At 35.5% G+C, this 15,000-nt stretch overlaps 2 protein-coding genes across 7 annotated transcripts in view; both read right to left on the bottom strand.

Moving 5' to 3' along the window:
- Window positions 1–1,007, bottom strand: part of LOC144959828 (uncharacterized) — a 40,304-nt gene extending 39,297 nt beyond the window's left edge. Inside the window, exon 1 of the mRNA XM_078892607.1 lies at window positions 956–1,007. Within this exon, the coding sequence (XP_078748733.1) occupies window positions 956–1,007 (52 nt within the window). The remainder of the gene's footprint in view (window positions 1–955) is intronic.
- A 10,626-nt stretch (window positions 1,008–11,633) lies between these two features.
- LOC144959759 (uncharacterized) overlaps window positions 11,634–15,000 on the bottom strand; it is a 50,133-nt gene continuing 46,766 nt past the window's right edge. For all 6 annotated transcript variants that reach the window (XM_078892482.1, XM_078892484.1, XM_078892486.1 and 3 more), the window contains 2 exons: window positions 12,503–12,660; window positions 11,634–11,713 (listed from right to left, as the gene is read on the bottom strand). In XM_078892482.1, the coding sequence (XP_078748608.1) occupies window positions 12,531–12,660 (130 nt within the window). In that variant the 3' untranslated portion in view covers window positions 11,634–11,713; window positions 12,503–12,530. The remainder of the gene's footprint in view (window positions 11,714–12,502; window positions 12,661–15,000) is intronic.

The raw sequence follows: 15,000 nt of genomic DNA, 5'->3' as shown, positions 1-15,000 counted from the left end.
CTTCGAGCAGCGACATTTACACTAGTCGGCTAGAGAGAACTTAATGAGACGTAATCAGCCCAATTGAAGATACAAATAATTGAATTTAGCTTTTTATATAGCACAATATCCACTCAACGTGCTCAAAGTGCTTTACAAAATGTCCCTGACCAACAACAACACGTAACGTAGAACTAGACATGACAACCTTAGGCGATATTACATTTTTTTCCGACAGAGACAACGCTGTTAACTGCCAGGTACTCATTGTACACCTGAGAATGTGAGTAAAGAGTCTTTTCCAAGGACTCAACTATGCGCCGAGCGAGGATTGAACCCAGGACCTTCCAATTCAAAAGCGAGTGTCATACGACAAGACCACATAGCCGCACAATTATAGATAGAAAGCTGCAAAAACTTAAGCCAAATTTCAGTTTTATTACAAATTAACATTATGAGCGAGAGGGTGTTTACCGACTTGACACGGCATGAGGTGGATACGCATCGTCTTCTATTAAAACCCTTTTTTCCACTCTCAAAGTTTCTTGTCTCTGTATTTCAGTCTAGGATAATATTAAAGTGTACATGGTTACACCGGAGTCAGAGATACAATATACAGATGCAAAACTTCTAAAGTGGTTTTAATAGCAGACGATGCGTATTTATGTCAGGTCGTGTCAAGTCGGTAAACATTCTCTCACTCATAATGTTTATATCATAATGTAATACAATTAAAATTTGGTTTTCGCAGCTTTCTTTATTCAGATGTGATTTCTTCTCACTAAATTCTCTCAGACTATAAACTTTTTGTGTATTTTTACGATTGATATAAGAGGAAGAAAGGATGTGTATTTTATTTAAACACATACCGTCAATTCACAAATGCCATGTTTGCCGATTTGAACACCTTCATACAGAAGGAACCCCCCAAGATTCATGTCTCCATATTTTCATTTTAGTCTACAGTTCCACCTACCTGAGATCATCACCGCATGGGTTAGGAGACACAACAAAACCAGGACATCCATTATTCCCTAGAGTGAAATGGACAGATGACAGCCGTTAAAATCCTGTTTTTGGATACGAGTAGCAATAAACAAAATAATGCATATAACAATTTCAACACAAAAAAAAATAATACCAAACATGGTACGTTTCGGGCTCGAAACCCTTCTTCAGCCAACAACAGCAATAAAAACAATAAAAACAGAAATACATTACTAAGAATCAGATCGACCACTAAATATTTCTTTCGTCCTCTCTGTTCATTCCAAGATTTTACTTCAACAAAGAGGACGTACGAAATATTTAGTCTTCGATCTATTTTTTTTTAGTAATGCATTTATGTTTTTCTTGTCTTTTTGTTGTTGGTGACTGAAGAAGGGTTTTGACCCCGAAACGTTCCGTGTTTGGTATTTTGCTCTTTTTTGAAACCGTTATATTCATTTTTGTTTATTACTTTTTACAGTCCACAGCTTCTTGGAGCTCAGTAGTATCACATCGAGTAGTAGTATGCGTTGAGGTGAAAATCTCAACAAAAGTTATGTCTGCCTCAGCAATTGTCACCAACACATAGTAAATGTCACTGAACTATTGTGGTTAACACTCTGTTTGAGAATAGCTCACCAAAAGTCATGTCCGCCTGAGAAATTGTCACCAACACACAATAAACATCAATGAACTGGTGTTATGTGTTGTCATGTTACCAATTTTTATTTGTTGTTATTTTTATTACTCAAAAACTATAGCAGTTAGACCTAAGATCTTCCGATGAATAATTTCTTTAGCAAAACATGCTCTACAACATACTGTTCATTTTCTTTAAATTTTATGATGTACAGAAGAACTTTGAACAAGAAAAGATGTTGGTTGTATCGTAAAGAATGTGACGATTTTCCTATAGATAGAATGCGCTTGGCCAAGGAGTTCACAACATTGCCATCCGGAAGTATAACGGACCAACACACAAACTCTGTGTAACCATGAACTTTTATAGTCTGGTTAATACAGTTTAGTGAGAACAACTCACAAACGCGGATGGCAAAAACAATAACAAAGGTCTGAGTGACGCCATCTGCATACTATCTATAGGCTGATCTATTCAATTGACACATGTGAATGTTTACAACGTACAGAAGCAAAACAGCGTGTCTTCATAACATTTATTAAGAAATATCCAATTATTAGGCATCAACAAATCATGTGATCGATGGCTCGGTTGGCCAAAGGCATGAATATAGATTGCTTCAATACGAGTCTTATTCACCAACTGTTATTGAGTTTCCCTTCGGTTTGGGAAGGTTTTGGTTGACTTGAATAATAATTTGAACAATGGAGAAATACAGTTTATGTGATTGGGACCAATACTATAAATCACTGTATTAGAATTCGGATATTATCCATTTCCACCTAATGGGGATGATCTATATTCCCTTTCCGTGTGCTCGAGGCCATTGGTCACATTGCAAAATGTGCTCAAGGTGACTCCAGGGCCCTACTATAGTTACTCTCTAGTAAGCCATGAGTGACCCACATAGTGAAACGTGTTCACAGCTTTTGAAATTTCTAACATCACGATTGGTCATTTCGTTCAGCTTGACAAAAGGGTACGTTTATAACTTTCATAAACACAGCAGAAATGTCCAATCGTTGGACAGCAACAAATCATGTGATCTATGAGTGGGTTGGACGAAAGCATGAATATAGATCGCTGCCATTGAAAAGTAAAAGCGTGCCTATTCCGGGAGGCAAGTACTTTGAGATAGAGTGGAGTCTTACTCAAAGGTTAGCAAGCAGTGGTAACCCAACGACTCAAAACGGTATTAAGTCGGGGTGATTAAGATGCTAAAACTTGAATTTGTAGCCAGAAATATCAGACTTGAATTGAGTTTATATGCTCTATTGAGGAGAATGAATATCATATTTTAGAGTGCTAAATATCAATAATTCATATTTTTGACCAGTTCAGCTTTATTTTGACTTTTTAGCATCTGGTTCATCCCGACTTAATACCGATTTGAGACCCTGGGTCACAATTGCTATGGTTCGTTTCACTCTATAGAAACCGGGTCTTTATGAGCCAAATATCTCTGAAGGACTACTACTCCTGTACGAGAAAATCCATGGATTGTTTAAAGAAGCTGGTCTAACCCTGGAATAACATCGGTGTCCATGCAGCCGACAGGCAGAAATGGGAGTTTTTGGTTGACGACACCTTGTGTCGCTCTTGGTTTGGTGAGGATTAAGTAACTAAGTATTTCGGTAGGTAGAAAGTTACACTCTAAAAATCTACTTTGCAAAATTTTGACTAGAAAACTCGTCCCTAAAATATCGATCGATTAAATGACCCTCATCTTGTCGAATACTCTCAAATATGGGACTTCATCGAGGTCCCAGGTTTGAAAGTTTTTGACAGGATATGGTTATTTTAATCGATCGATATTTGAAGGATGAGCTTTCTGGCCAAATTTCTAAATGTGTGTTGTTTTTGTTTTTGTTTTGTTTTTTGTTTTTCTTTATTCTTTTTGTTTTTGTTTTTGTTTTGTTTTTTGTTTCGTATTTTGGAGTTGTTTTTTCGAGTAAGGGTAATATAGAGAGCAGGTTAATTTGATGAAAGATTGGATGCAGCAAAACGTTGCGGTCGTAGTTCACGATAGAAACTAGACGTCCTGGTGGCCTAGTTGGTAGATCATTTACATTAGAAGTAAAGGGATATGTATCAGATCCAGATGCCATCGAGATCGTTTTTTCGTGAACCACATCTACATGAAAACGAGAAGAAGAAAATAAAACAACAGATAACACTTTCACTTCGTCGGGATTCCCAATTGCGTCTCGTTTCGACAAGTGCGAATTGTGAACAGCGGTGTCTCGGGGGGGGGGGGGGGGGGGAAATGTAATATCGCCTTGTCTCGTTCTATAGATAGTTCGAAGATGACGTCACTCAGGTCTTTGTTATTGTTTTTTGCCATCCGCGTTTATGAGTAATGCTCACTGAACTGTATTAACCCGACTATAAACGTTCATGGACACACACAGTTTTGTGTGTTGGTCCGCTATACTTCCGGATGGCAATGTTATGAGCTTCTTAGCCAAGCGCATACTATCTATATGTTAAGTGTCACTGTTGGACAGGGACCCTTTTTAAAGCGCTTTGAGCACGTGTAGTGGATGTTGCTCTATATAAAAGCCTTTTTCCAAGGACTCAACTATGCGCAGAGCGAGGCTCGAACCCAGGACCTTCCGACCTGAAAGCGAGTGTCATATCACAAGACTACACCATAGCCGAACAAACAATAACATAACGTGAACGTGAGAGAAAACGACAGTTAACTGTTAAAGGAATGCATTCAAATCAATTAATCATATTATTCCCTTTCATCTTCAAAGATTGTCTGTTTCTTCATTTGCAAAATAGTCCGATATTTCCCTAGGTAATTAGATGATGGCGTCTTTTGTATGCTGAGGCATTCACTGTTTTCAATGTCTATTGTCGCTGGAGGGTGGTGACGTGTCATATCATTGATCTATCGCGTTCAAATATTACAGTGTGGGATCTCGTAAATGGGAGAGAATTTAAGAAAATTACATGTGACCAACGCGTACTTGTTTTCAGGTCTGATAACTTAAATGATTGTGATCTCACTGTTATAATGAAAGGTGGATAGACGATCAGATATATAGATAGATAGACAGACGGATAGACTGACAAACAAATAGGCAGACAGGTCGATAAATATATATAAATAGATTAATAAGTAGATAGAGAGTTAGATAGATAGATAGATAGATCGATAGATAGATAGATAGATAGATAGATAGATAGATAGATAGATAGATAGATAGATAGATAGATAGATAGAGAAGAGAGTCCGCACGATAAAAAACTTGAGCTTTTATATAGAGCAATATCCATTTAACGTGCTCAAAGCTCTTTACAAAAGGTCCTTTTCCGACAGCAACACGTAACATGAATAATAATAATAATAATAATAATAATAATAATAATATAATAATAATAATAATAATAATAATATAATAATAATAATAATATAATAATAATAATAATAATAATAATAATAATAATAATAATAATAATAATAATAATAATAATAATAATAATAATAATAATAATAATAATAATAACAATAATATTAAGAAGAAGAATTAGAAGAAGAAGAAGAAGAAGAAGAAGAAGAAGAAGAAGAAGAAGAAGAAGAAGAAGAAGAGGAAGAAGAAGAAGAATATATGGTTTTTATATAGGGCCTTTCCCCGTATATCAGCAAGCCCAAAGCCCTTAACTGTAACGTGGCAACTCTCACTCAACCATACAATCACTCAAACATGCAATATGAAACAAATCAATATAATTCTACAGTGTTACATGTTATGTTAAAAAGAAACGTTTTAAGAGGGATTTTAAAAGAATTCTGCATCATGATTGTCTCTCTGATATATCTTGCAAGGGAGTTCCAGAAAATAGGAACCGAATATCCAAATGCATGTTCGCCAATGTTGTGTCACTTTTTGCTTCACAAGTATGTGATTATCAGACTTTGATCTCAGATTTCTGGATGGGACGTAGAATTTAAGTATGTCATTAATGTATCCAGGACAATCAGAATGCAGTGATTTAGAAACAATAGTAAATATCTTATATTCTATACGTTTCTCAACAGGAAGCCAGTGGAGTTCTCTTAGCTAACCCGATGCAGCTTGATTTCTCCTCTTTCTATTAATAAGCATGGCAGCATCGTTCTGGGCTACCTGAAGGGATTTTATGTTGTCTTTATTTATAGAAGAGATGAGAGAATTGCAATAATCTAACTTTGACATGAATAGAGACTTAACTAACAAGGCAGAGATGTCTCTTGGAATGAGATGTCTAACACTACGTATTCTTCTCATTTCCATGTACATTAACCTAACGATATGATTTACTTGGCTGATAAAAGACAAATCTGAATCAATACACACCCAAAATTTCGAACAACCTTAGCAGTTTCAATTACACTATTTCCTAAAACGATTGATTCACACTCAACATTTTTATGAAATGCTGGCCTAGCGATAAATATTTTTTCAGTCTTACTGTCGTTAAGTTTTAGTCTGTTCAGTTCCATTTAAGTTTTCAATTTAACAAGAATGGTGGGAAACGTTCGATTAAAAGATGTAAATAGTCGTAGGTTGGTGGCTTAAACATTTGACTATCGTCTGCATAAAATTGGTAATTTAGATTAAAATCAGAAATAATTGATCCAAGGGGTTTATGTACAATTTAAAAAGAACTAGACTTTGTACTGATCCATGTGGCACACAAAGTTTCAGAAGATGATCAGGTGATTTGAAATGTTTAATCACAACAGTCTGTCGACGATTCGTTAGATAAGATTCGAATGATTTCAAATCTCTTGATACCAAAAAGACGTTCGAGTCGATTCACCAGAAAGTTGTTGTCAATCTTATCAAATGCAGCCGATAAGTCCAAAATACATAAAATGTTCACCTCATCATTGTCAGCATTTACCCCTCTCCTTACCAACTATATGAAAATCGTCACATTCGTTACGATACAACCAACATTTTTCTTGTTCAAATTTATTATGTACATCATAAAATTTAAAGAAAATGAACAATGTGTTGTATAGTAGAGCATGTTTTACTAAAGAACATTATGTATCGCAAGAACTTTACTGCTATTGTGTTTGAGTGGTAAAAAACATATTTTGTGTTGGTTGGGAGTGAAGATTGGGGAAATTTCTGAAAATGGCTGGGTAGGAGAGAGCTAAAATCAAACTATTTACACCCTTAACAGCGCAGTCTCAATACTATGGCTTTCCCTTCAAGCTGATTGGAATGTCTCATATAGATCATGCAATTTTAAATGTCAATTTAATTGGTGATGAACTGCTTTTTTCAGGATTTTTGAATAAAGCGAAGGTTTGAAACGGGTCTGTAGTTTTGGGGGTTTTTTTTAATCATTATGGTCTTAAGGCGATAATACACTTTTTTCTCGACAAAGGCAACGCTGGTATCGGCCAGGTACTCATTTTACACCTGAGTACGGCGAGAGAATGTGAGTAAAGAGCCTTTTCCAAGGATTCAAATATGCGCCGAGCGAGGCTCGAACCCAGGACCTTCCGATCCGAAAGCGAGTGTCTTACCACTAGACCACATAGCCGCACCATCTTGTTTTAAAAAACAATATTCAAACTTTTAACAACTTAGTGATGAAATAGGCCTTATGAGAGATATATACTTCACAGTAACGTCAACTGGAATAACTTTGCCTTCAGGGGTAACTTTGTCTTTGTAAATGTGAAGCATTTTGAGTCATCTCAGCTTTGTGCGGCTATGTGGTCACTCGCTTTCGGATCGGAATGTCCTGGGTTCGAGCCTCGCACTCGGCGCATAGTTGAATCCTTGAAAAAGGCTCTTTACTCACTTTCTCTCACCGTACTCAGGTGTAAAATGAGTACCTGGCCGTTAACAGCGTTGTCTTTGTCCGAAAAATTGTAATATCGCCTAACAGGCGTCATGTCCCGTCTTACATGTTAAATGTTGCTGTTGACCAGGGACACCTTGTAAAGCTCTTTGAGCACATTTAGTGTATATTGCACTATATAAAACTCATTTTTTGTAGTTATTTTCCTGGTTTAATGACTTGACTTTTTATCAAAGGAAATAATTACTACAAAATAAAATCACTCTGAATTATCCAATATCAAAGAGGCAAAGTTTCCCCTTTGGGAAAATTCACCCCAGTGGCGGTAGCTCATTTGTTAAGAAAATCTAGTTAATCAAGTTTGTACAAAGAAAGACAAAATTCGTTTCGAGCTTGATCGCTGTTTGTGCTATGAGCTTAGTTTTTAAAAAATCACGACATCCGTCAGCAGTATGATACGTACCAACACCTTGTACGTGCATAGTCTGATTAAAACTCATAAAATAACTGGCTTAAAACAATAACAAAGAGCTGAGTGACGTCTATTTCGTTCCTTCTATAAATGCACTCTATTAAAGGCTTTGTGTAATTTTTGTGGTGTAATGGTATGACAAGAGTTACCTTACCCTAATAATGGTGTTCATTAGACCAGAGGTTTCCTTACCCTAATCATGGTGGTAATAAATAAGACCACGAGTTAACTTACCCCAATAATGGTGGTAATATTACCAGAGGTTACCTTACCACAAAATGGTGTCAATAAGACTACGAGTTACCTTACCCCAATAATGGTGGCATTAAGACCAGAGGTTCACTTATTACAATACTGCCGTTATCCTTTCTTTAAAAAATATAGCCTTGTGGAGAACATTGTGCTTATTTGAGTCAATTTTAAAAAAAATATACGGCGCACAACTCTACTGAAAGATTTGAAAATTAGAAATGTATTTTTTACAGATAGATAAATAAATAACTTGATTTCCTTTTATAATTTAAAGTCAGTCTGAAAGTTCGTTGAGTCAAACAGATATCTTAAAATAGGTACCGACGACACTAACACTCTCAAAAACAACCAATTCCAACACTGTAAAAAGTTGTCAGTTTGGCGTTTTTACGCAAATCGTTGCATTCGAAATAATGTTGAATAATGTAAATGTTGTTGCTCGAAGTTCGAAGAAATGAATAATAATGTGAAATTGAATGTAAGCTTCAATTTAATTACAAAAACAGATCAAATGAACGTTTCGGGTTTCCCCTTTATCAACAAAACAGGATGAATGAAACACCACAGATGAATGAGATAATGTGGTAGTGGCGTAGTTAAGATGAATAAACAAAACATTGGTTGGCAGGAAATTAGTATGCTTCTTTGTAAGGAAGCACGAATTAAAATAGAATAATAGAGATATTTCTAAAAGGTGCGCAATTAATTAAGTGAAAAGAGGGAAGGCGGGGAGGAACTGCGTAATGCAGTTTAGAAAGTGAAATATAAAAACGTGTAGACTGTTGTTGGAAAATAAATACAATGGAATTGAAAATAAATACAAAAAATGATAAATGAGGGATGTCGCTATTAGTATTAATTATTAGTGACAGCAGCAGGAAGTCATCTGTGGTGTTTCATTCATCCCGTTTTGTTGATAAAGGGGAAACCCGAAACGTCCATTTGATCTGTTTTTGTAATTAAATTGAAGCTTACATTCAATTTCACATTATTATTTATTTGTATTCACTTAATTAATTTAAGGATTTCATATCTACACTAAGTTTTCAACAGTTTTCATCTATTTATGACATCAAGTATTATTATTGCCCCTTTGATGCTTTCAATGTGATGGTTTCGGGTGGATAATACCCAGGTTTAACTTATGGCCACACCCTCAACTCTATCAGTCCAGTATAAACATCAATACAGAAATTCCTGAGATAGGAGCTGTCCGATTGGCTTTTTTCAACAAATCGTGGCATTCATAATGATATTATTCACTTGATCACATTAAGGTATTCGGATTTACAGAAAATTTAAATAAGTTTCACCGATTAACAACATCAACTAATATTATTGTCGTTTTTATGCCATGGATGTGATAATTTTTGCCCTGGGAAATATTAAGTTAAACTGTCAAACTGTCAATGGGAGCGATCTATAATCATTTTTCGTCCAACCTATTCATCGATCACATGGATTTTTGCTGTACAACGATTGGAGTTTTCTCAATGTATCTAAACACGATGCTTTGTTTATGAACGTTGTAAACATAGCCATGTATCATGCTGAGCAAAGTGACCAATTGTAACGTTGGTTATTCTTAAAATGTGAACACTTTTCACTATGTGAGTCATTTTGAGCACACTTTGCAATGTGACCAATGACCTCGTGCACATGGAAATGTAATATAGATCGTACCCATTGTATCTGTCTAGCTTCTAGCCCGAACAAACCAAAAATAGACATATTATTATGATGGAATACTTGATACTGTTCGCGTCTGCTCCAGATTTTCATTTGACCTCAGGATTAAAGTGGTCAAGACATCCATTTTCTTTAATGTGAGTTAGATCAGTGTATATTACTTAATTTTGAATTATGGGAAAACTCTCAATTTTACCATCAACAATCAAAACATGATCACCAGAGTACTGTACTACTGTACTGTATGGTAAGTTCTCGGGAGACATTCCGAAAGCTCCTACATACCCAGCATTCTTTCAATTTGTATTTTCACCGTTGATATTTTTTCAAGCGTTTATTTATTCAATTTGTCATCATATAGACGCATTTTGAAAACGCTAGAACAAACCTTGATAGATTTGTGAAAGTTTAAATTTCCTAATTTGACTATTGTGTTGATTCATGGCCGCCATTTTGATTTGTGAAGTATTGAAAAGTAGTGCAAAGCAGTCCGAGGGGTTTGTTTTTTTCTATTAACGTTATCTCGAGATCGGAGGGTTCTTTTATTAGGGTTAGCCATACGTCTTAGCAAAGGTGCAAGGGTGATTGTTTTTCCTATTACTATTAGGGTTAATTAAAGGTACTAGGTTTTATTTTTTCTTGGGTTTAGTTGAGTGAATATTATTTGAGATGTTTCCCTTTGTAGGAGCTTTCGAAAAGCCTCCCCAGGATCGTTTTTCAACTCTGCTCACGTCTGCTACTTCAGGTTTATTTTCGCAGTTGATTTTCTTACCACAACCTGTTTTCACACACGGACAACTGTATGTTGAGGTGTCAGGGGTCTGAGGCTATAGTGGCTTACACTTCATGTTGGGCCACACAGTAAATCAACAGAGGATGTACCAAGTTACACAGACAACGTTGTTTACCAATCTGCTCTCATTAAATGATGGTGGGTACAATGTCGAATGAAAATAGTTCTTTCCCCGCGAAATTGTGGGATTTTTACTAGTTTTTTAAAAAAAGACACAGTACATGCAATGGTAACCAAATAGCACATACTGTGTTTTTCAATAAAATGGCAGAATAATGGTGTTAATAAGACTACGTCTTACCTTACCCCATAAATGGTGGTAATAAGACCACGAGTTATATTACCCCAATAAACTTGGTAATAAGACCGGAGGTTACCTTACCCCAAAAATGATGACAATAAGATTTAAAGTTACCTTGCCCCAATAGTGTTGGAGGTAAGACCATGAGTAACTTCACCCCAATAATAACAAGTTAATGATTACGGTCTCAACATACAACGATCGACGAACGACGAGGAAAAAAACGAAGATCTGTGTCAAGACTCTGAGGACGACAGATATTCGTTTTCTTCCTCGTCGTTCGTTGCTTATTGTCGGTTGGAAACGCGTTCGTTTACTTGTTAATGGATTTTACGAGACTGCGAGATAACTTAACCCAATATTAGTGCTGATGAGTACAATAGCTACCTTAACCCATAAGTGACCATTCGCCTCAAAACGGTATTAAGTCGGGATGGTTAAGATGTTGAAAATTGAATTTATAGCCAGAAATATCAGACTTGTGTTGAGTTTGTATGTTTTATTGAGGAGAATGGATACCATATTTTAGGGTGCTAATGCTAACGATTTATATTTTTGACCAGTTTAACAATTAATTCGGCTTTTAAGCATTGGCTTCGTTCCGACATAATACCGTTTTGAGACGATGTAGTGTTAAAGGAGTTAAAATTATCTTCCCCTTCATTCATCTAATTGACAAATACAATTAATACAGAAAAAGAAATTGTTTTGAGACACAAAAAATGTTTATTTTGTAATTATTAATTGTTTAATTAATTCTGCTTCCTCGCTTATGATGTGTCTCTGGGAAAATAAAGAAAGTTGGAAATACAACAAGAGATGTTAATAGAATTATGGGCTTTATCATCATCATTATCATTATCATCACCATCATTATTCATTATCATAACCACCATTGTCATCATCGTCATCATCATCATCATCATCATCATCATCATCATCATCATCATCATTACATCATCCCCATCACCACAATCATAATCGATATCAGTACTATATCACCATCACAATCATTGTATTCACCTTCAATGTCATCGTCATCATCATCATATCACTATAATTGCCAATTACTACTACTACTGCTATTACTACTACTACTACTACTACTACTACTACTACTACTACTACTACTACTACTACTACTACTACTACTACTACTAATAATAATAATAATAATAATAATAATAATACTACTACTACTACTACTACTACTTACTACTACTACTACTAATACTACTACTACTACTATACTACTACTACTATACTACTACTACTACTATACTACTACTACTACTACTACTACTACTACTATACTATACTATATCTACTACTACTACTACTACTACTACTATCTATACTACTACTAATACTTACATATACTACTACTACTATCTACTACTACTACTATACTACTACTACTACTACTACTACTACTACTACTACTACTACTACTACTACTACTACAACTACTACTACTGCTACTACTACGACTACCACTACTACGTATGTGCATGTATGTGTATGTGTATGTTTGTGTGTGCATGTGTGTGTGTGTGTGTTTGTGAACGTTACCGTAAAACTTTCTTTTCTGATGATAGATTTATCCGCATGTTGCGATGGTCGAAACAACCCGTTGTATCTCGTGGTCAATAAATTGCCTGGGTAACTGTTTTACTTTTGTACACGGTATTTTCAACTTCTCCAAGCAACTCTTCGCTTGAACGGCGCCTCTGAAAAACACAAGGGAATAAGCAACAGATATTGTCAGAGAGTACATATGTGACCCTTCGCCTCAAAACGGTATTAAGTCGGGATGGTTAAGATGTTGAAAATTGAATTTATAGCCAGATATATCAGACTTGTGTTGAGTTTGTATGTTTTATTGAGCAGAATATTGTAAGGTGATTATGCCAACAATTTATATTTTTGACCAGTTTAACATTGAATTCGGCGTTTAAACATCTGGTTCGTTCCGACATAATACCGTTTTGAGACGATGGGTCACAATATGTGACCACACATATGAAACCCTCAATGTTTATCTTCTATTATGCTGGAGCGATCTAAATAAAGAAAAAGAGAGTTGAGCTTTTATATAGCGCAATATTCACTGAACGTGCTCCAAGCGCTTTACAAATGTGACCATTCGCCTCAAAACGGTATTAAGTCGGAATGGTTAAGATGTTGAAAATTGAATTTATAGCCAGAAATATCAGACTTGTGTTGAGTTTGTATGTTTTATTGATGAGAATGGATACCATATTTTAGGGTGCTAATGCTAACGATTTTTATTTTTGACCAGTTTAACATTTAAGTCGGCTTTTAATCATTTGGTTCGTTCCGACATAATACCGTTTTGAGACGATGGGTCACAAATGTTCTTCTTCTTGACAACATTAAGCGTTATTATTTATGGGCGGGGTAGAATTATATTCAATTCTTTCATCTATTTATATTTATTAAACGATTTATTTTTCTCCTATTAAATAACGCTACGTCCTTGCGAGTTTAATAAATGCAAAGACATGACGAAAATGCGTTTATTCCACCCTTCCAAGTAAGATTGAACGTCAAGTATTATAACTTCGATTCGTCAAAATTTGTATTTTCTCTATCTGCTTGAAGCAAAATTTACCCCCCAAAAAAAATAAAATCCTTGGATTTGTATTCATGCGCGCCAAAACATAATATTTAATTTCCAGTTAGCTATAATTTTTTTTCAAAATGGCGGCGCTAAATAGCGACGCACAGTTACATCTATGTGATTTCTTTTGGTATTTATTTGTCTCATGACAACATTTCACTCATTTACCGATTAAAGGTTGTATGATTGTTCGTATTAACTCACTCAATCCTAGAGACTTTGCTACTTTTCAAAATTGGGAGAAATGTTTATAAAATGAGCATGGACATTGATAATTTTATTCAACGTAAAATTCAATGTAAAAACTAAAAACATTAGCTTTGATACTATGCCTATAATTTGTCTCAGAAAAATGTAATAAACAGGCATGGGGTAAAAGTAACCCGGGTAAAGTACGGATATAGTCGGTGTTAGGGTTGAGTGAGTTAATGAATGGTATGTACTTAAAACTTTAACGTTTAGAGTTCTGCTTCAAATCCTCGGGAAAATCTTTCGTATCAATGTTTATGTCTCAAGGAAATCGAAATGGCGGCGGTTATGTTTACTTCCGACTTAAAATGACACCGCTATGTCCATCTTATTTCGCAATTTGTTGTTTCTTCGCTTAATAATATATTAAGCGTGGTATGATGATTAAGAATAATAAAAACAATATTATTTAAACTTCAGATGGTAAAGTTCTGCTCAAATTTTCTTCTAACAATGTCAACTCAAGGAAAACAAGATGGCGACAGTTATATTTATTCCGGAGACGATCTTCTTCGACTTAAGCCATCCTTACTTTCAATACCACCGAGAGCCGTGTTTCCCCCACAATGGAAGAAACTGAACAGGAAAAGCAAAAGGGGCAAAGAGGAGGTGTGAAAAACCGACTTCATAGACGAGGATCTAAACCACGACCCCCTTCAATAATACTTGCCAATGTTAGATCACTTTGTAATAAAATAGACACCATCACTGCCCTCTCCAAGTTTGATTATGATTATAAAAATGCATGCATTATTTGTCTAACGGAAACATGGCTTTTGTCCATGGACGCCGATAGTAGTATTGTTTACTTTGTACAGAAAGGGTAGGGACACATCATGAGGAAAAAACAAAGGGGGAGGCCTATGCATATACGTGAATGATAGATGGTGTAAAATTGTAGAGATATAAGACCAAATCGACACTCCTGAAATCGTTATCTCCCACTTACCTCTTAAAGACTTGACACTTCTTGTTGAAATCGTTATCTCCCACTTACCTCTTAAAGACTTGACACTTCTTGTTGAAATCGTTATCTCCCACTTACCTCTTAAAGACTTGACACTTCTTGTTGAAATCGTTATCTCCCACTTACCTCTTAAAGACTTGACACTTCTTGTTGAAATCGTTATCTCCCACTTACCTCTTAAAGACTTGACACCTCTTGTAAGGCTTGACA

The sequence above is a fragment of the Berghia stephanieae genome, chromosome 14 (genome assembly GCF_034508935.2).
Source record: "Berghia stephanieae isolate SIO BIC M18660-M18661 chromosome 14, UCSD_Bste_1.3, whole genome shotgun sequence".
In the NCBI taxonomy this organism is placed as follows: Eukaryota; Metazoa; Mollusca; class Gastropoda; order Nudibranchia; family Aeolidiidae; genus Berghia; species Berghia stephanieae.
This window is presented reverse-complemented; position numbering and strand designations above follow the sequence as displayed.